Below are 22,005 nucleotides of genomic sequence, written 5' to 3'. Positions count from 1 at the left end.
CGCTACACCACAGCACCGGCCCCAGAGAACTTCTTGAGAGCAAGGATTGTCCATCATGCTTTTTATTGTCCCATGGTGCCTACACTGTAGCCACTCCATAAATATTCACATGAAGCCCCTACTCCTTTGGTCTGTGCTCTGTAGGAGATGACACAACCTCTCAGGCCATCTATTTTCTCATCTTCAGATGCAGCAACATCTCATTCTTCTCAACTCTTTCACTTCCATCTATTTGCAATAACTCTTGTGATTACATCAGGCCCATCCACAGAATCCAGGGTAACCCCTTCATTTAATCCCAACTGCAACCTTGATCCCCCTTTGCCAGGTAATATAACACGGATGCAGGTTCTGGGGAATGGGACATGGACATATTTTGGGAGCCACTGTTGTGCCTACTACATTGGTATTAGCTCATAGAAGACAAAATTAGAGAACAAACACTTCACGGTAGTACTTTCTGTATGCCAGTACTTTATGTTTACTAATTTCTTTTCTCTCACAATAACCCTGGGGAGTGGCTATTATACTTTCCCCCATTTTTCAGACAAGAAAACTGAGGGTCATGACCCAAGGAATGTGGACGGTCTAGAGAAGCTAGAAAAAGGCAAATAAATGGATACTCCCCCAGGTCATCTGAAAGGAATACAGCTCTGCTGACACTTTGATTTCAGCTCGGTGAGACTGGTGACATGATGAAATGTAAAATAATAAGCTTGTGCTGTTTCAAGGCACTAAGGTTGTCCTAATCTGCCACAATGGCAATATAAAACTAACCAACCAGTTATAAACATTCTCAGTCAAAATATAATTATGGTTATTTGTAAACTCCAATGGACCATTCCCTATACTAAAAGAAGGATTTTCATCCAGCATTTCTAAAAACCAAATAGGTGACAGTATTTAGTCAAAAATGCGTACAGTACATTAAACCTCAAGTTTTGTTTTCCTCTTAGGAAGAAGAGGAAGACTATCCCACATCTCGGAGGGCTCTGAGCTTGTGCAGTTGAGAATCGTAACAAGCGGCTCCATCGGAATGCAATTCTAGCAAATTACTTATGCTCAATAGATTTAGCAATAATCAATCCAACGCTAGGGCCAAAGGAACACATACCTTCGGGTTTTGATATGAAACACAGCATCCTTGTTGCCAATGTTTTGTACCAGCAGAATCTTCTGAGTGCTGTATTTGACAGGGCAAGTGGAAAAATTCAGCTTGTCAGGAAAGTCGAGGATGGCTCGCGCGCCTCTCGCTTTGATGGGCACAATAAACTTTTCTCTGTCAGTGATGCACGTCAACATATGGGCATAATCCTGCAAGGGAAGTGCACCATCATTAGGTGTGGAAAACCCAGCATGGGCAAGATGACTATGCAGGACAAACAGACAGGCACTGTGTCAAATGACCTACCATATTTCTGGAGATTCTCTGAGACAAACAGTCCAAACCTACAAGCCAGTAGAGAATTTTATCGTTCACACATCTCCCAGATATTAGGGCATGGTCAAGGAAGAGTTGTCCTTAGATCAAAGGAGATTCACACCATTCATTCACGTCCATGTTCCACCCACGTGTCAGACTCATGATGCCAAGGAAGGTTCTCTTGATGTCCACACTCTCCGCAAGGCGACCCTGAAGCTCCTCCATCGAGGGTGGCGTCTGTCTCTCCACCCCTCACTTTGACCCATGGAAGCTGGCAGCTTCAAGGGGAAGCCTCGAGAAGCTTTGTCAGTTCCAGTCTTACTCTTGGAAACTCGCAGCTGCCATGTGAACAAGCCTGGTCCAGCTGACTGCAGGAGGAAAGCACAGACGCCCAGCCAGGGCCATGCTAGACCACCCTACAGCAGCTGATCCCACACATGCGAGGAAGCCCAGCCAAGATGAGCCTAGCTGCCTACTCAACGTGTGAATGAGCCCAGTCCAGAGCACAGGAGCCACCCGGCTGTACCATGGTTTCCGGAGCAGTAATAAATGCTTATTATTTAAGTCACTGAGTTTTGGGATAGTCTTTGATTACGCAGCAATCGATAGTGGATACACAGCCCAGTTTAAACTCTACCTCTGGTGCAAAGCCATTACTGACAACTCCAAACAAAATTTTGAGGTCCTAGGCATCTGTCTTCCCCTGTCAGCAGTATAAATGAAACGGAACAAAGTCCCTATGTTGTTTCTTAATACAGAAATAGAACTCTCGCCCGCAACATTGCAAAGTGAGCTCTCAGCTACAAGCACAACTAAACGTATGAGGAGCACGTTAACAGTGCCCTCAAAACAGGCCAGAAGCTCAGAGGTAACCACGAAAGGGACCTGGAAACTATCCGGGTTTTTTTTTTTTTTTTTTTTTCTCCATTTTATGCTTTCCCATCATTTGGCGTGTGTTTTAGCTACAAGGCGATCTTAATCACTGTAAAATCACTTTTAACTCAAATTTCCTTTCAGTAACTATGGAGTAGTGGTATTAAGTGGTGGAGGTTTATTTAAAAAAAAAAAAAAAAAAGCTCTCTTCGGGCTTTGGGTGTAAAGCAGGAATGAGAACGCCTGTCTTAGACTGACCTATAGACCTCTCTCTGCACTCGAGCTCACAAAACCACAGAACAGGTAGGAAGCAAGGGCATCTCCAGTGAAGTCATTCATCCAATCACAGTTATTACATGGCCAGGTGCCAGGTACCCTGCTAGGTCTAGAACTACTACTGAGTGGGAAGCAACCATGGCCATGGGTTTCTTTCAGCCTATATATATATATATATATACACACACATACACAAAGGTAAAATATATATATATATATATATATATATATATATATATATATATATATATATATAAATACAAAGGTAAAACAGCCAGGAAGGCTCAGGACCTGGCCTCAACATTGCAGTTTGTTCTGTGTCCCTCTGAACTCCACCCAACTGGCCCCTCACTGGATGGTAACTTACCCTCCCCCAAACAAAGCCCCTGAAGAATACCAGTGCCTGCAGCTACACATACAGAAGCCCTGCCAAGGCGCAGGAATGAGGGATACAATTCCACTCACTCTGTGCATCAGCCCAGAAGGGGTCCTTTTCCTAGCACCCACAAAGGCTCCACCAAGCCAGCCAAGGTCCTACCCTTACTTTCCCTTCACCCCAACCCTGACCTCAGTGCTGGCAGCTTCACCATTCCAGTGGCCTAGATTGGAAACCATAGATTTTCACATCATTGACTGCCTCTTCTCTCAATTTCTTGGCAAATCTTGTTAAGACTTACCTTCAAAACATATTTAGACTGTGGTCACTTCTTGCCATCTCTTCCTATGTCACCCTGTCCCAGCTACTCCAACTTTATCCCTGGGATAAAGGGATTCTCAGTTTCAACACTTGTTCTTCCTGAAGTCTATTTCCCAAATAAAGGCCAGGCCAGTCAAAAAGTAACCCAGCTCAGGCCACTCTCTGCTCAGACTCGCCCAGCTCTGAGAACCGCCGTGCACAGGAGGGCTCCGTGGCTGGCTCCCTGTCCTCTCTCCTGCCAGTCTCCTCCACTCCCTCTTGTTCATCTCTGCAGCTACAGACCCCCTGCAGAGCCTCTGCACAGGTGGTTTCCTCTGCCCCAAACTCACTCCCCTCTGCTTTCTCACAGCACTCGCCCCTTCATCTCTTCAGGACTTGATGCAATTGTCTGCTCTCACTAAGACCTCTCCCGGCTGCCCCATTTTAAGCTTAATTCTCCCTCTCCTGCTGCATGGCTCCCCAGCCTTTCTTCCTGCTTTGGTTTGCCCTAATGCCATGTAACATGTTATGAATCCTACCTACTTATTGCATGTGGTGTCTGTCTCCCCTCAAGAGCTCTGTGGGCACAGACTTTGTCCACTTTATCGACTTTTGTATCCTCACTTCCTACAACAGGGCCTAGAAGTCAGTAAGCATCGCTCATGAAGGACAATAAGACAATGTTGGGTAGTGGTGAGTAAGAAAAAGCACAGCTGGGGACACAGAGTGACCTGAGAGCTTTTCTACATTGGGTGGAAGGGCTTCTATGAGAAGGCAACCTTTCAGTGGAGACCTGAGTGAGAGAGAAATGAAGATCTGTGTGCGGACAGTTCTCCCAGAGAGGCAGTCTTCGGAGCTATGGCCAGAGGGGAGCAAAGAGGGTGGTGAGACGTATGGCCAAGAAGTGAGACATACGGCCTCATCACACAGCATGTTGCTAGCCCTTGGCAGGACCGGAGGATGGCTGAAAGCATTCACGATGCTGAGAGCTGATGTAACTTGATTAGTGTTTCAGGAAAAGCACCAGCTGCTATGAGAGCCAGAGCCTAGTAGGGGACTACAATGGGAAAAGGGAGGCCTATTAGGAAGCCATTGCAATAGCCTAGGCAAGAGATGGTGATACCACGTGGACTGGTGCAATAGAGTGCTTAGCCTAGTGCCTGGCGGGTAGGAAGCACTCAATAAATGGTACCTATTATTACTAAACTATTGAATTAAACACTGTGAATCGCATAAAGCATATAGAATAAAATTCAACATGTGCATACTCTTGTTGTTAGGGAAATAATAATACTGATGATTATAAAATAATAGAACTAAATAATTTCAAAGTGGCATATATTTTATATATTTTAAGAAAGTAAAATATGGTAATATGATCATGTGGGGAAGTTTTATTTTGATCAAACTAAACATTCCTCCTTGAGGTGATCTGTGGACAGAAATCGAAACAATGAAAGGAACTGTCAAGGAGAGATCTAGGGACACAGTGTTCCTGGCTAGGGGAATTGCAAACATTAAAGTCCTATAGTGTGGCCGGCGCTGTGGTGTAGCAGGTGGAACTGCCACCTGCAGCACCAGCATCCCATGTGGGCGCCGGTTCGAGTCTCAGCTCTCTGCTATGGCCTGGGAAGGCAGTGGAGGATGGTCCAGGTCGTTGGGCCCTGCACCCGTGTGCGAAACCAGGAGAAAGCTCCTGGCTCCTGGCTTTGGATTGGCTCAGATTCAGCCATTGCAGCTGTCTTGGGGGTGGATCAGCAGATGGAAGATCTCTCTCTCTCTCTCTCTCTCTCTCTCTGCTTCTTTGTAGCTCTTTCAAATAAATAAATAAATCTTAAAAAAAACTCCTATAGTAAGAGTGAGCAATAAAAATTAATCGACAGTATTTATGAAATTTTATTAAAACTGAATTATGGGACTCTTAGCTCTGCAGTTGAGTCTGGTTTTAAATGATAATATCAGGTTCAAAAGTGATACTATCCATATCTAAGTAAGCACAAACTGCACAAAGACACTTGATGTTAGAAAACTGCACAGGATTTAACAAGGTAGGGGCAGCAATGAGCTATAGCAAGTTAAGCCTCTACCTGTGATGCCCTCCGCGCCAGACCCGGGCTGCTCCACTGCAGCTCTCTACTATGGCCCAGGAAAGCAGTGTAAAATGGCCCAATTGCTGGGCCTCTGCACCCATGTGGGAGGCTCAGCAAAAGCTCCAGGCTCCTGGCTTTGGCCTGGCCCAGCCTCAGCCATTGTCACCATTTCGGGAGTGAATTAGCAATTGGAGACATTTCTCTCTCTCTCTCTTTCTCTCCCCCCTCCCTCTCTGTAACTCTGCCTTTCAAATAAAATTTTTAAAAAAAAATTTAAAAAAGAATTAAATGAGACAACAGTCTAGTCTAATTGTAACAGAATCCTGAAGAGATAAGTACTGTGTTCATTTTTTTTCTCGGCTCAAGCCCAGTTAGCAAAGGCTTTGCTAGGGATTGTAAACTGGAAAGCACCTGACGCATCTGAAGACTTACTATTAACTGAAGATTTGAGAGAAAGAATGAAAAACGCTGCTGAATCTAGGATGGGAGGAGATCCTGAGGTGTTTTGCCTTATTCTGTTCTATATCCATATATCCATTGCTTTGTTCCACAAGAAATTTAAGACAATGGAAAACAGTTTAGGAAGATAACTAGAATACTGTGAAGGATGTTCTCAAATCTTTTCAAGTTCCCAAATGAGGGGGGGTTGAAATTTGATCAGAATTATATGTTTTTTCAAAGCCAATTCACATATCCATTTAGGAATATGAAGAAAGCTCTTTAAACAACTCTTTTAAAAATGTATTCCAATCTCTGAAGTTATGCATTTAGCCTGACTATATTAGATTATGTAATATGCTATTATATATTGCTCTACTGACTTAAAATTAATTCAGATGTTTGGAGGCTCTGTCAGCCTGCAAGCCAAGCAATTACTTCAGTTGATGTACTCCCTTCAGTACTAATATTCAGAGCAGTCAGGTCACCATTCAAAGCAAATCTATTTATTCTGAACTACATCCCTCTACTATTACAGACGTAGCCAGGAATTACTTTATATCCTCAAATGTTCTCCCATACAACAATGCTCTCCAGATGAAATTTCCCAACCATTTGTTGTTGTCGTTGTTAGCCTTCCTTCCAATATGCCCATCCTCCAAACTTTAAAAGACCAGCAGAAGATGTGAATTACAGATTCATCCTTCTGAGAAGTGAAAAGAATGAATCTCTATTTTACATTAGTCCTGTGATAGAAAGCAAGTATAGCAATAATTTTGCATTTAAAATCCCAGGCAAAGGAAAATAATGTCTTCTACTGCAATAAACGACTCTCTATGTGATCAAGGGCAAGGCTGGTGTGGCTAAGCCCTCACTTCCTCTTTCTGCCTCTTCTCCACGCCTCAGCTTGATGAAGGAATGGCAAACAGATGAAGCCAGATCTGATTAAGACTCAGCAATTGTAATGTTTAGTGATCCTGAAATTGTTCTAAATTCTTTAAGTAGTTAAAAATATTTATCATGCTAATGTCTTTTCAATCTGAAATTCACCCTCCAAAGGGAAGAATCAGTTCTGAAGTTCCAATCCACATCAATACAACATTGATCAAGTGTCCTAGGCCTTCTCCTCTAGTGTTATGGCTATTCATGTCACTTAGTTGGGGTCTCAATTCCTAGTGACATCTACATTTCTCCATCTAAAAAGATAATGGCCATGGACCTCTGGCATGAGGAAAGATCTGGGAGTTCCAGATTAATGGCTGCCGTTTTGTGCTTAGTACACAATGATACTCATTGTGATTACTCATGACTCATGCATAAATCATCAATTTCTTCTTCATTGTTTTTTGCTTTGTATGGTACCTTTAGGTCTACTGAGCTACTCACATCTATAACCCACATACTCTGCCTTCACTTCCATCCCTATAAGACCAAAGCCTCCCCTATGCACTAGAACTCAACCATTTTCACTCCAGGATTTTCCTGAATCACCAATTTTCCTTTTTACCAAACATGCATACATCAGGTTATGAACATGCTGGAATAAACTCATCTTAAACATAGAAAAAAGAACCCTATCCTTGACCCCAACAATCACCTCCAGCTACTTTCCTATTTTTCTTATCACCTTTTACAGCAAAATTTTTCAAAGGTATTATTTAAACTCATGTTCACCACCTCCTTACTTTCTAGTTTTTCTTTAATTTACCCCATCAGGATTCTGAGTCCAACATTCCACAGAAATTTTTTCTGGACAAGATGATTAATGGCTTTAACAAATCCAATGGTTAATTCCACAATGCCATTTTATTCCTGATTCTTCACCTTAGCCCGCCCTGCAGTCTTGCAAATCTGTTTTTCCTTCACTGCTATCTCAGTAAATGCTGTCACAATTTAGCCAGCTGCTGACCAAAGTCACAGGAGTCAAACTATATTTTCTTTTTTATACCTTCTTTCAATCCATCAGCAAACTCTGGCAGGTCTACCATGAGAAATATATGACTTCTCTTACTTCTCATCACCTTTACTGTCACTACCCTAGTCCAAACCATCTTCATCTTTTGCCTGAACCATTGCAACAGTCTTTGGCTCCTATAATCACCAGGGTTCAGTTCAGCAACATACAATAGGAAAAAGAATAAAATAAGAACAGCTTTCACTGGATTTATTTCTCCCACATAAACAAGTACAGAGTTAGTACTGTAAGATTGGTAGGGTGGCTGGCGCCACAGCTCAATAGGCTAATCCTCCGCCTGTGGCACTGGCACACCAGGTTCTAGTCCCGGTTGGGGCACCGGATTCTGACCCATTTGCCCCTCCTCCAGGCCAGCTCTCTGCTGTGGCCCGGGAGTGCAGTGGAGGATGGCCCAAGTGCTTGGGCCCTGTACCCGCATGGGAGACCAGGAGAAGCACCTGGCTCCTGGCTTCGGATCAGCGCAGTGTGCCGGCCGTGGCAGCCATTGGAGGGTGAACCAATGGCAAAAGGAAGACCTTTCTCTCTGTCTCTCTCTCTCTCACTGTCCACTCTGCCTGTCAAAAAAAAAAAAAAAAAAGATTGGTAGGGTGGCTTAACTGTGTCATCAGAAACACAATTTCCTAAATTCCTATTCTACCCCATTCAAGTATAACACCTCTAGTATAACACGTTCCAATCTCAACGTCACCTCATGAGAGAGCGAGTGAGCACGTAATTCCTGGGGCATTGTTCTCTCTCATAGCCAAGCTGCAGGCCAGAGGGAGGAATGCAGAAGGGCAAATGGGGCCCCTGCTGCCATTTCAACTCTATTCAAGCAGATGCCTCATAAGTCCTGCTTATCCCTCATTGGCCAACACTTAGACGTCTGCAGCAGAAGGCTGAAAAATGAGTCCAGTAAAAATCTGTGTTTATCCCTGGTATACTGATGTGGGGAAAAAGGTATCCTAATCCATGGGTGGTGGGAATATAAACTATTATAACCGTTATGGAAAACAGTATGGAGATTCCTTAGAAGTCTGAAAAAAGATATACCATGTGACCCAGCCATTCCATTAATGGGAATTTACCCAAAGGAAATGAAATCAGGAGATAAAAGAATTATCTGTATTCCCATGTTTATAGCAGCTCAACTCAAAATAGCTAAGATATGGAGTCAACTCAGATGTCCATCAACTGATGACTGGATAAAGAAATTGTTGTATATATACACTATGGAATACTACCCAGTCATAAAAAAGAATGAACTCTTGTCTTTCACAACAAAATGGTTGCAACTGGAGACCTTATGCTTAGTGAAATAAGCCATTCTCCAAAAGAAAAATGTGTTTTTCTTGATTTGTAGTAACTAATATACAGAGTACAGAAAGATGTAATGTATATGAATGAGATTGACAATTTGAAGTTTGATTATTGTTTATAAGCCCTATTCTATACTCTTGAGGAACAATGGTTTTTCTACTTAATATTTGTTGAATTATTTATTTCATAGAGGGTTAATCTTATGATTATAAAGAAAATTGAAAATTATGTTATTGTAAAAATTAAAAGAGAGTTGGCACTGTGGCGTAGTGGGAAAGCTGCCACCTACAGTGGTTGGCATTGCATAAGAGCACCGGTTAGAAACCCAGCTACTCCTCTTCCAATACAGCTCTCTGCTAATGGACCGGGAAAGCAGTAGAAGATAACCCAAGTCCTTGGGCCCCTGCACTCACGTGGGAGACCAGAAGAAGCTCCTGGTTCCTAGCTTTGGACTGGCTCAGCTCTAGCTGCTGTGGCCATCTGGGGAGTGAACCAGCAGGTGGAAGACTTCTCTCCCTCTCTGCCTCTACCTCTCTGTAGCTCTGTCTTTCAAATAAATAAATAAATCTTAAAAAAAAATAAACAAGTATATATATGAAATACAGGAAACCTTTCTCTTTATATAAATAAAAGAAAAGGTTGAGGGAAGGGGCCAGAGAGAAAGGTTTGAAAAAAAAAAAAGAACTGGTCTTGGCATAGTGTGAGTGAAATAATATTATTCATTCTTAGTTCTTAATTTCAGTCCTGAGCTATCTAAAGTCTTTCATAGAGAAAATTTCTAAGATCCTCATGAACCTTCTTATCAATGACATTTATCAAGCCAAGAAAATGAGAAAGTAGTGACATAATTCACTGAGGACATGATGCACAATGGAGAGGAAGGCCCTTCTAGGGAGAAGGCTTCTCAGATGTCCCTCACCTGGATGAAGTGACAATAACAAGAATAAACATCTAACACATTTGCGACACTGGAAGATATGTGAACCCTTTTTATATGTTCTTGTTTTATCATCTGCAGGCTTCTTCAAGGTGAAGAAATTTCTATGTATGTTCTTGAGATCAACTTTTGCTTACTTATCTCTCCCAACAAATGTGTACTGCATACTTCGAATGTGGCAGACACTATGCTAGGCCTTGGGTTGCGGGATGACCTAGGCAGGAATGGGGGTGCCTAATTCCAGGCAGGAAGAAAACAAAGCCTATCCTTATTGTTCCCAACAAAAAATGATAGGTTGTGGAGGATTTTTCCAAATCTATACTTTATTTCAGAACTGTAACCCACTGTTGGTGGCAATGTAAACTAGTACAGCCATTGTGGAAGACAATACGGAGATATCTCAGAAAGCTGAAAACAAATCCACCATATGATCCAGCAATCCCACTCCTGGGAATTTACCCAAGGGTAATGAATCAGCATATGAGAGAGTTATCTGTACCCCCATGTTCACTGCACCTCAACTCATAATAGCTAAGATATGGAATCAATCCAGATGTCCATCAACTGATGACCAGATAAAGAAATTATGGTGTATATACACTACAGAATACTACTCAGCCATAAAAAACAATGAAATCCCGTCTTCCGCAACAAAATGGATACAACTGGAAACCATTATACTTAGTGAAATAAGCCAGTTCCAAAAAGACAAATACCACATGTTTTCTCAATCTGTGGTAATTAATAGTGTACTAAAAATGTAATGTATAGAAATGAAATTGACATTGTAAGCTTTGATGATTGTTCACAGCCTGAACAGTGCTTTTTTAATATATACTATTTGTTGAACTCCTTACTTAGTGTAGGGTTAATTTTATGAATATAAAGTAAACTGAAAGTAGATCATTGTAAAAATTAAGAGAGGGAATAGGAAAAGAAGGAGGAGGAATGGTGGGGTTGGGCTGGGAAAGAGGGTAGGGTAGAGTGGGAAGTATCACTATGTTCCTAAATCTGTATACATGAAATACATGAATTTTGTATACCTTAAATAAATTTTTTTAAAAACCCTGGCAACCTAGTTTATTATTATAGTACTCTTAGAGAATATATGTGAACATTTTCTATCCTTCTCAAGCTGAATTTTTTTTAAAAAAAGATTTATTTTAGGAACATAGTGACATTATGTTCCTAAATCTGTATATATGAAATATATGAAACTTGAATAACTTAAAGAAAATTTAAAAAAGATAAGAGTCGGAGAACTCAAGGGGCTTCCATAGCCTTGGAAACTCATAACTGGTGCATAGGGAGATTACTGATGCCATAAACAGGAGTGTCAATTGGTAAAGTCAACAACAGGAGTCACTGTGCACTTACTCCTCATGTAGGATCTCTGTCCTTAACGTGCTGTACACTGAGGCTTAATGCTATAACGAGTACTCAAACAGTATATTTCACTTTGTGTTTCTATGGGGGTGCAAACGACTGAAATCTTTACTTAATGTACACTAAACTGATCTTCTGTAAAAAAAAAAAAAAAAAAAGAAAGAAAGAAAGAAATTATCAATTCCCAACTTGACTCTCACTGGGATTAAACATGACAATAGGTCTGATCTGATTTCATCATCATTTAAAAAAAAATCATCTATTATTTTTCACTTTATGTTTCTGTGTGGGAGCAAACTGTTGAAATACTTACTTAAGGTATACTAAGCTGATCTTCTGTATATTAAGATAATCGAAAATGAATCTTGATGTGAATGGAAGGGGAGAGGGAGTGGGAAAGGGGAGGGTTGTGGGTGGGAGGGACGGTATGGGGGGGAAGCCATTGTAACACATGAGTCGTACTTTGGAAATTTATATTCATTAAATAAAAGATTAAAAAAAAAATAAATAAAAAAAAAAAAAGAATTCTAAAAAAAAAAAAAAAAAAAAAAAAAAGAAAATTTAAAAAAAGAAAAGAAGATTTATTTATTTGAAAGATGGAATTACAGAGAGAGGTAGACACACACACACGGAAAAAGAGGCCTTCTATTTATTGGTTCACTCCCTAGATGGCTGCAATGGTTGGAGCTGAGCTGATCTGAAGTCAGGAGCTTCTTCTGGGTCTCCCACATGTGTGCAGGGGCCTAAGCACTTGGGCCATCTTCCACTGCTTTCCTAGGAACATTCACAGGAAGCTGGATAGGAAGTAGAGCAGCCAGGACTTGAACCTGCACCCAAATGGGATGCTGGTGCTGAGGGCCAGGGCTTCAACCCACTGCCCCGCACGTGGGTCTCTAGAGCTGTGGTTTTTAAACTTCATAGTATAAATCAGGAAAACCACTTTGATAATAAATTTGGTATTTTGTTAAGCAATAAAACTGTATCACAGTATCCTTTCTTCAAAGCATCACTGCCATGTCCATATGACAACCGTAAACTGATGCTCTCTGATGTCCAACAATGTACTCTGTTTTGCTTCCCCATAAAAGTCTAATATTTTTCATACTCATTTTAATAGTAAGGGTACAAATTTAAGAGGTTAAGAAAAATGCCAGGCTCCAGAATTTTATAGTGCTATTTTATGATAACACTGACTTTTCTATTTCTATAGTGCATGATATACACACTAGAATTATTACATTAATAACACATTCAATCATTTAAAAAAAAAAAACTGTGTGAGGAGAGATAAGGGAAGCTAGAGTGAATTTGCTGCACCTGTTATCTGGGTATTTGGCATCTTTAACAAGTTCCATCCCCAGGAAGCCAAATCAATAGATGACAGGGAAAAAAATGTAAATTGCTTTATCATCTTCGACATGCTAATATACATGGGTGCTGAAAATCCATTTGAAAGGGGACTGGCTTATTAACTGTGGCACGCTGCAATTTACATATCTCACCCTCCAGATGTGAGGAGGGTAAATGAGAATGGAGTGCGTTCAGATCAGCAGGGGATAGGGAAGGAAAGAATACTCATGCACTTTGGCTATCAATTTGGCCAACTGAAGAACAGCGACACTTGGTGAATGACTGACTTTTATTTTTCCTAAAATAAATCTGGCTCTGGTTACTCCTCTGCTGTTTTCTGGGCCAGCATGGAACACTGACTGCATGCCCAACCCTAGCCGATCATTCCGTCCACGGCCCTGTCAGCTTTCCAGCAGCAAGGGCAAATGCAGATACCAAACGCACAGTGTCTCAGTCAGCAAAAGGAAAGAACCACTCTATCTTTGGAAAAATGAATTCTCGAGCTTACAGCACAGCTTGGGGTCCAAATCTAATACAAAAATCTTCATTCATCCAAAACTGGATAAATTTCTCATAGGCAGCCATTATTCTTACTACGTCTCCTCATATATGTGTGCAGTCGTTGATAAGTTTTCACATAGGTGAAGGAAATAACAGTGCAACAAGACTTAACCTAGTTATTCCTTTTAAAATTGGAATTTCCCAATAGACATGAAATCCTGGATGAATGGAGTGCTAAGAGGAAATAAAAGAGACAGAAGTATGAAGAGAGCCATAAAATGCAGTCAAGTACATGACTCCTCAACGGAAGTGTTAGCTGTTCATATTTACAAGGTAGACCTCAGAATACCTACCACACATTTTAACTATTTATCTGCTCTAGGGAGAATCAGCAATAAAATCTACCTTTTTCTCTTATCTTTTGATTATGAAAAATTTAAAACATACACAGAAAAAACCAGAGTAGTAAAATAAGTGTTGATTTTCTCATCGCTCAGATTCAACAATTATTTTCTGTCACTCTGTTTTAATCAATATCTTCACCCATACCTCCCCCTATTAGTATCCAGTTTTAAGGTGAAATGTATATACATACACAACATCACAGATATTAAATGCACACCTTTGATAAAGCCATCCGTGTGATAATCCACAAGCCTGTCGTGATATAGAACATCCATCGCCTCAGAAAGCACTGTGTGTGCCTCCCTCAGCCACACCACCTGCAGGCACAACAGTATCCCACAGAAAAGGCAGTTTTTCTCACAGAAGAAAGTTAAAGCAGCGCCTCCCCTTGGGCACACTCTGCATTTCAGGTCACACAAAGGCTCTTTATAATCAGCTTCCTGCAGGGACCACAGTGTAGGGATCTGATACCAAACTAAATGCAGGCACTGTTCCTCTCACAGATCCCACTCAGAGAACTTCCAGAGCAAACCAGCAGCTGTAACCACACAGAACAAAAAGTTCGGCATGTGGAACTGCTTATCTGTTCATTTATTTCAGTAGTGTCCTCGCAAACACAACTTAGGAAATAAACCGTAATAAGAGGGGGGAAACATAGCCACTTTGTAACAGTGGAATTTTTCACCACTCACTACCTTGAGTGCATGCTTAGCAGACCACCTTAAATTCTCTATTCCTGTTTCCAGAACGGTAATAACAGTAGGCCAAGAAGAAATACTGACCCCCACATGAACAGCAGCTGATCAGAGTTAGAGGTGCGGGAGATGGGCCAGGACTCAGAGCCGCTCCCGTGGGACTCCACTGTGTTCTGATCCCAAGCACACCAGCGCAGGACAGAAGATGCACACTGGTAGCACTGTATATAATCTTTTCTATTCTCACTCCTTCACTCACACTGTGAAACCCATCCTCAAGTTCCTCTCAGCCTTGTACAGACCTTCTGGTGATGGGTCAGGAGAAGTCCTTCCCACCTGCTTTTTTCTTTCTAGAAGGAGCTAGGACTTCCATATTGAGGAGAGTTTGAGAATGGGCCCACAGGTGGGGGAGGGGGTTCTGGGGAACATGGCTGCTATTGTTTTTTTTTCTTTTTTTGACAGGCAGAGTTAGACAGTGAGAGAGAGAGACAGAGAGAAAGGTCTTCCTTTCGCCATTGGTTCACCCTCCAGTGGCCGCCATGGCCGGCGCGCTGCAACCGGCGCATTGCGGTGATCTGAAGCCAGGAGCCAGGTGCTTCTCCTGGTCTCCCATGCGGGTGCAGGGCCCAAGCACTTGGGCCATCCTCCACTGCACTCTTGGGCCACAGCAGAGAGCTGGCCTGGAAGAGGAGCAACCGGGACAGAATCCGGTGCCCCGACTGGGACTAGAACCCGGTGTGCAGGCGCCGCAGGCGGAGGATTAGCCTAGTGAGCTATGGCGGCGCCGGCACTAATTTTTTTAGCACAGGCTCTTTCTAGGCTGCCTGCGTGCAGACAGGGGTGAGTACACTGGGATGGTCTCTTCCCTCAGCTCATGCTTGGGTCAGGCCACAGTTGAGGTCAGCTCTTTACCAGGGACCAGTTATCTGCTAGTCACTGGGGAGCAGGAGATCCTATCAGGGCCCTGGGTCTTTGTCACATTCTTTACAATTAATGAGGCTAATACTGTGATTGACATTTGAGTCTGACGTCTCTTTCCCAAACTACTTAGACCCTGCGAAGGAAAGACAAAATCAACGAGGGTCTGAACTCCAAAGAATCTCTAATCTTTATCCTTTGTCTCTGGACTACATCTTTTCCTTCTTGATGTCCCTCTAACTACGTACTCAAATGTAAATATTCTGGGGTAAGGCATGGGTCGCCTTCCTTACACACTGGCTACTTGAAGCTCATAAAATCCCTCAGCGCTACTTGACAACTGTTTCCTCATTCCCAATGGTGCACCATCCCTTCCTCACCAACTCCTGGGCACTTCTCTCACCACCACTACCACCGGCAGCAACATCACCATCAGTGCCAGCAACACCACTGCCGTATACACAACCACCAGCACCAACGCCAATATCAACACCACCACCACCCCCGTGAGTATTCAGAACTGAGGCGCAGGCTGCTACTGACACGTACTCTGCCAACTTCTTAGCAGGTTTCTTCTTACCTTGTTTTCCTCTGGACTGAAGAGGATTCGGAATGTGGACGGCACCCCTGGGGCCACTTTGTGGCCAATCTCTTTAGGCTTGATAACTTTAAAGTAAGGTGAACTTTCCTCAACAACTTTCACCATCCTTGGAATCTGTAAGAAAAACATTTGAAGACACTGACACTGCGGTTGCAAAAATGCACAATAAAAGACACAGATTTTGGAACTAAACATACACTGAAATCCTTGTCAACTTCTACTGGACACATGACCTTGGAAAGGTCTGAACTTGTTCCCTCGACTGTAGAAGGAGATGACAGGACCTCTCTTTATCCCAGTGCCTCACACAAAATGAGCCCTTTACCTTGAATTTTTATTAACATTATTATCATTACTTATTTTTATTATGATTTTAACTGTGTTCATTTTATTATTTAAATGTGAATATCTTCAAAGACTACTTAATTTGCTAAAACCATACCAACACAGTGGAGTTAAACTGGATTTCCTAACACTTCAGAACTGCTCTGGGGAAAAAAAAAAAAAAAAACAACCATACTTACTGTACCCCTTCTGCTACAATTTGAACAATATTTGGTTTCTCAGCTCATGCAGGTGTTTAGGCTTCCAAAGTCATAACGTAATGGTACCAAGGAGGGTGGAGGCTTGACCCAGCTATGGTGTCAGGAGGTGGGCCCAGTGGGAGGCCTTTAGGTCCCTGAAGAAGGACCCTGGGAGGGTAGTTCTTGGGAGGACGCTGGTTATGATCATGGTGTCTCCCTTGCCAAGGAAGTATTGAGGACATTGGTTAAGCAAGCTGAGCTGGACCTGGCTTCTCTCCCTGCCCCGTCACGTGACTGCTCCTCTCTGTGTGCTCTGCCACTGCCAACCTCCAGCTTCACCAGATGGTCAGACAGACGCGGCCTGCCTGCTCTTGGCCTGTGAGCCACCAAAGCACGAACCCAGATAAATCTCCTTCTGTGATAAGAAGCTTCTCTCTGGTACCTGCTATCTGGATAGAAAGCCGACTGATGGCCCTCTATGGACCTCCATCCATGACATGTGGCCGTGTCTCTCTATCTTCCCCACAACCTTTGTGCCTCGTTCTCACTCCCCTTCTGGAGATGAAGATACAGACGCATGTCCAAAAGGCACAGCCCTACCAAACAATGGCGCTCGGAGGCAAGCCCTGGCCTCGCTGTGGGACGGTCCTAAACAGGCAACACTATGAAGCCAGAGCTAAAAACAGTACAGCACCGCCCAGGTCAGCCTCAGGGCAGCTTCAAGCAGTTTCCATCTTTTAAAGTCTTATTCCCATCCTCAGTCTGCCCCACCCATACCCAATTCCAGCTCAGGTCGCTCAGAAAATAAAAGAAATGCAATTATAAAGAAGAATTGAGGTGGTCGGGGGTGAAGGTAAAATGGACACAAGGAAAAGGGAATTTTTTTTTTTCCCAAGACTCAAAGGGGCAAAAGAAAGTTAACTACAGTTAAAGCAGGACCTAGAAATCTCCTGTGAAAAATAAGGAAAGAACAACTCACTAAATTTCTCAAAGCTCTAATCCGGGTGGGGAAGGGAAGAGTCAATGCAGAAAGGATTCAGACAGATCTTAAGACTACAGCAGGGGCGGGCGGGAGATGAGAAAGAGAGGTGTGCAGATCTGGTAGGAATAGAACTGGCTTTGCTGTGCAGTGGTATTTATGATGTGCGTAAGGATTCAGTGTAAGCTTTCTAGGAGTATAACTGCTGATCAAAAACCAGAAAGGGAACACTAATATATTAATAGTTTATTGTTTACTGTATAACAAGCACAGAGCTGAATGCTTTATATCTACTATCTCATTTAATATTCAAAACAATCTATTGAAATTGGGGGTACTATTACTGTCCCCAAGTTTTGGGGAAGTGAAGTGACTTGCCCAAGGCCTCCGGGTAGAGACAGCAAGGTTGGGATGTGAATGCAGATCAGTTTGATTCTGGAGTCTGGGAGCTTATTCTGTATCCCAAGTAGAATGATAATGCAGCATATAGGGTGTTCATGGCTTACTCTCCCCAACATGTGTATGTGAGAGACAGAAAAAAAGGACCAAACAGATTCTACCTTTTGCTCTACGTGCCAGTGAGGAAACAAACACAGGGTGAATGGCACACAAAGCACTGACCTCCCCCGTGCCCCGAAGCCCTCCCAGTGGTTCCTGATGATGCTGAGAACTAAGGGAGCAGACAAGCAGGCTCGCATCAGTCACCCAGTGGGAGGCTCCAGTAGCAGCCTACCCAAGAACAATACCCTTAGCCTAGAGGAAGCTGTGCACCTGCTGGTAGGTAGACCTTCCCCAGACAGGGAACCTCTTCCCATGGCGCCAGTGCTCTGGCTGCATCTCACCAAGACGTGTTGGGTTGTCTGCGAGGACTGAGCGTCCCATGGCAGAACTCACACCCCTTTCCCTGGACTTCATCATTTGCGCCCACTAATGATCTTTTCTAAGGTCAGGGAGGAGTGACCGAAACAGCCTTTGAGTGTGTTCCTCTCTGGCTTTAATGGCCTAAAAACACCCGAGCAGCAAGAGTCGAAAAGTAACAGAGAAAAGGACAGGAGAATGAGATGTGAGAAACCGCACTGAGCGGCAGCCGTAAATGCACAGAGGTCCTAACGTTCATGTCCAGTGCCTCTGCTTAAGGTCCGGGAACCTAACCCTGAGTGCCTCTGATTGATTTCCTTCTCTCTGCCTAGGCTTTCAGCTTCCGGCCCCGGGGCTCTCTTGCTAACACAACTGCAGCAAGAAACAAACAAAACAAAACCTAAATATACCATTTTCTCCAGAGTCTGACTTCGCTGCCACTAAATCACCCTATTGATCTCTGAGAGGCATCGGTGATTCCTTTAATGAGCACTGTACCAAATATAACAAGTCTTCCCATTTGCTTTGGATTCTTGCATAGTCTTTACTTCTTTTCTCTTAGCCAGATTTTTCGTGACTCCACAGTCTTAGACTCCTCCATGGAATCCCACTTGTCTTTCCACCTAGCTTCAGATGCCTTCCTCCCCGTCTGATTCCTCCCCACACTTAACTCTGCTTCCAGCTGACCTTACATATTTTTCTTTCTTTCACTGTTGTTAGATGTCAAGGAAATCCTCAGGCATCTAATATTTTTTCTTGAAACAAGCACTAATTTATCTCTGAAGAAACAGACATGAGGCTGGAGAAGAAATTCTCAGATGCAGTCATAAAGAAACAAGGTACAGACAGCAAGAGAAGCCTTCTACAATGACCCGCAGACAAAATCTGGGGGCTGTCTGATTCAGAAGGGAGGAGAGGAGAAAAGGGGAAAATGATTCACATTTTTTAGATGAGAAAGTAAGTTTTCAAAAAATATAATTTGTGGGGCCAGCATTCTGGCGTCGCAAGGAAAGCCACCGTCTTCAGTGTGGGCATCCCACATGGGTGCCGGTTCAAGTCTTGGCTGCTCCACTTCCAATCCAGCTCTCTGCTATGGCCTGGGAAAGCAGTAGAAGATGGCCCAAGTGCTTGGGCCCCTGCACCCGCATGAGAAACCGGGAAGAAGCTCCTGGTTCCTGGCTTCGGATAGGCTCAGTCCAGCTATTGCAGCCAATTGGGGAGTGAACCAGCAGATAGAAGACCTCCCTCCCTCTCTCTCTCTCTCTCTCTCTCTCTGCCTCTCCTCCTCTCTCTCTGTAACTCTGACTTTCAAGTAAATAAATATTTTTTTAAAAATATAATTTGCAGAAAATAAACGCAAATGCTCAACAACTGTAATTCATATGAAGATAGTTTACAGTTGAACCAGAGAAATGGTGTCTCCAATGCAGAGTACATGAACATTTATGGTGATTGCCATGTTTTAAATGAAAACCCAGCCCAACTGGTCATACGAGAGCAGTCCAGACCATTTATCTAGTCAACACTTGATTCAACAAGAACATAGCACACATATCTGAAGTTTGCTATTTATTGGACACAGCATTTGAACTGAACATACAGCAACAAATACATATCCTTGTTTTCATTAAGCTTAAAACTGAAGAGCAAGTTTTCATACTACTTCCCTAACTCTGCTGAATTATAGAACTCTTCTAAGAGCCAGCAGGATCCTGTGTTACTTCAGCCCTTCTCATACGTCATGGACAAGTTCACCTACCCCGGCAAATGTACTCACTGTATCATTGTTCCTCAAAACCAGTGGAACCTCATAGACTTCACAGGGAGTATAGTTCTGAAATATAATTTCTGATGGAAAGGGCTGGAACAATGCTTGATCCAGGTCAATTCCTGAAAACTGCAATTGAAAGGGTAAATTATTCATCAAGTGAGACAGTAAGAATATACTATACAGACCTGTGGATAATAAAACTAAGAAAAAACATGGGAAACACTCAAAAAAGAGAAACTACTGTAAGCATTAGTAGTTAAAACTTTTCATGGGGGCCGGTGCCATAGCTCACTTGGTTAATCCTCTGCCTGTGGCACCAGCATCCCATATGGGCACCGGGTTCTAGTCTCAGTTGCTCCTCTTCCAGGCCAGCTCTCTGCTGTGGCCCAAGTGCTTGGGCCCCTGCACCCGCATGGGAAACCAGGAGGAAGCGTCTGGCTCCTGGCTTCAGATCGGTGCGGCGCTGCCCGTAGCGGCCATTTGGAGAGTGAATCAACAGAAGGAAGACCTTTCTCTCTGTCTCTCTCTCTCACTGTCTATAACTCTACCTGTCAAATAAATTAAAAAAAAAAAAAACTTACGAGGTAATTGTCATCAGCTTTTATAATATGACAGAGAGAAGAAGTTTAGGTCTCCGGTTTTTTTTATTCTAATAAGAACATCAACCCCAGAATGCCATTTCTACTAATGGCGAGTGAGGTAAATTGGACCAACTCCCTTATGAGGATAACCAGAAAAGCTGTATCAAGATTTATCAGCTTGGAGGCACTACAGAGCAAAACAAGATAGGAAAGAATCAATGGCAGAGTCTGCAGAAAACAAGTAAATGCAGGTGGGGAGTGGAATGAACAAAGAAAGTTGGGAAAGTTTTTCCTCTGTGCATTAAAGGAATGGGTGGCCAAGATCCAGTATAGCATTTTTTAAAATATAGCAGGACCAGGGAGAGACAGAGTGTTTGGAATTCCAAGACTTGTCAAGGGGCTTTGATGGACTTTCTCACTTCCTTGACCCAAAAAAGGCTGCACCACAGAAAAAGGGTAAACTGGGGCTGGCACTGTGGTGTAGAAGGTAAAGCCACCGCCTGCAGTGCTAGCATCCATATGGGCACTGATTCAAGTCCCAGTTGCTCCCCGTCCCATCCAGCTCTCTGCTATGGCCTGGGAAAGCAGTGGAAGATGGCCCAAGTCCTTGGGCCCCTGCACCCACGTGGGAGACCCGGAGGAAGCTCCTGGCTCCTGGCTTCAGATTGGTGCAGCTCCGGCTGTTGTGGCCATCTGGGGAGTGAACCAGCAGATGGAAGACCTCTCTCTCTCTCTCTCTCTCTCTCTTTCCCTCCCTCCCTCCATCTCTCTCTCTCTGCCACTGCCTCTCTGTAACTCTGTCTTTCAAATAAATAAATAAATATTTAAAAAAAAAGAAAGAAGTTATTGCTGGTACCCATGTGTTAGCAGAAACAAGCGTCTTATCTGGGGGAATAAAACATCATCACAGGGCTCAAATTGCTTCTATAATCTTACAATTATGAAATTTTACAGCTACCAAAAAGAGGTTTTACAGCCGCAAGAAAATTACAAAATGACCAGAAATCTGTACTTCAGTATAAAGGCGATATGCAAATATTATCAAACACATAAAACCAAGATTCATAAGCTCTTGTAGAAGAAATTAGTAGAGGATAATTGTCCTAACATATAAACGATAAAACTCCGGAATCGGAGATAGAATTAACCAACAGGGTTGAGAGAAGAAAGAGGAGAGGTAATCTAACACTGTGAAGCTCCTAATTTTGACATGCTTCACAGCAGGAGTCCACACACATTAAAACACACATACAAGTAGTATGCACTGAAAATTACTCATGGTCTGGTCTTTGTTATGGTCTCAGGAGAGATGAAATAAACATTAACTAGGATGAATTAGCTTTGGGAAAGGCCTCATTCCCTCCACCCAACTTTACAGGGTGGTTGTAGCAGAGGGAAGAAACAATAATCAAAGCCAGCAACGCTCAGAAAAGCGAGTTTTATACGGAT

The 22,005-nt window shown here is 42.9% G+C and overlaps 1 protein-coding gene across 4 annotated transcripts in view; it reads right to left on the bottom strand.

Moving 5' to 3' along the window:
• HYDIN (HYDIN axonemal central pair apparatus protein) overlaps positions 1-22,005 on the bottom strand; it is a 409,263-nt gene that overhangs the window by 333,316 nt on the left and 53,942 nt on the right. For all 4 annotated transcript variants that reach the window (XM_051847253.3, XM_070062720.2, XM_051847256.3 and 1 more), the window contains 3 exons: positions 19,982-20,101; positions 15,823-15,957; positions 1,115-1,314 (listed from right to left, as the gene is read on the bottom strand). In XM_051847253.3, the coding sequence (XP_051703213.3) occupies positions 1,115-1,314; positions 15,823-15,957; positions 19,982-20,101 (455 nt within the window). The remainder of the gene's footprint in view (positions 1-1,114; positions 1,315-15,822; positions 15,958-19,981; positions 20,102-22,005) is intronic.

Source organism: Oryctolagus cuniculus, chromosome 18, assembly GCF_051225735.1.
Source record: "Oryctolagus cuniculus isolate XC-2025 breed Fujian yellow rabbit chromosome 18, ASM5122573v1, whole genome shotgun sequence".
NCBI classification, from domain to species: domain Eukaryota; kingdom Metazoa; phylum Chordata; class Mammalia; order Lagomorpha; family Leporidae; genus Oryctolagus; species Oryctolagus cuniculus.
Note: the sequence above shows the minus strand (reverse complement) of the source record. Positions and strands in the feature narration are given on the sequence as shown.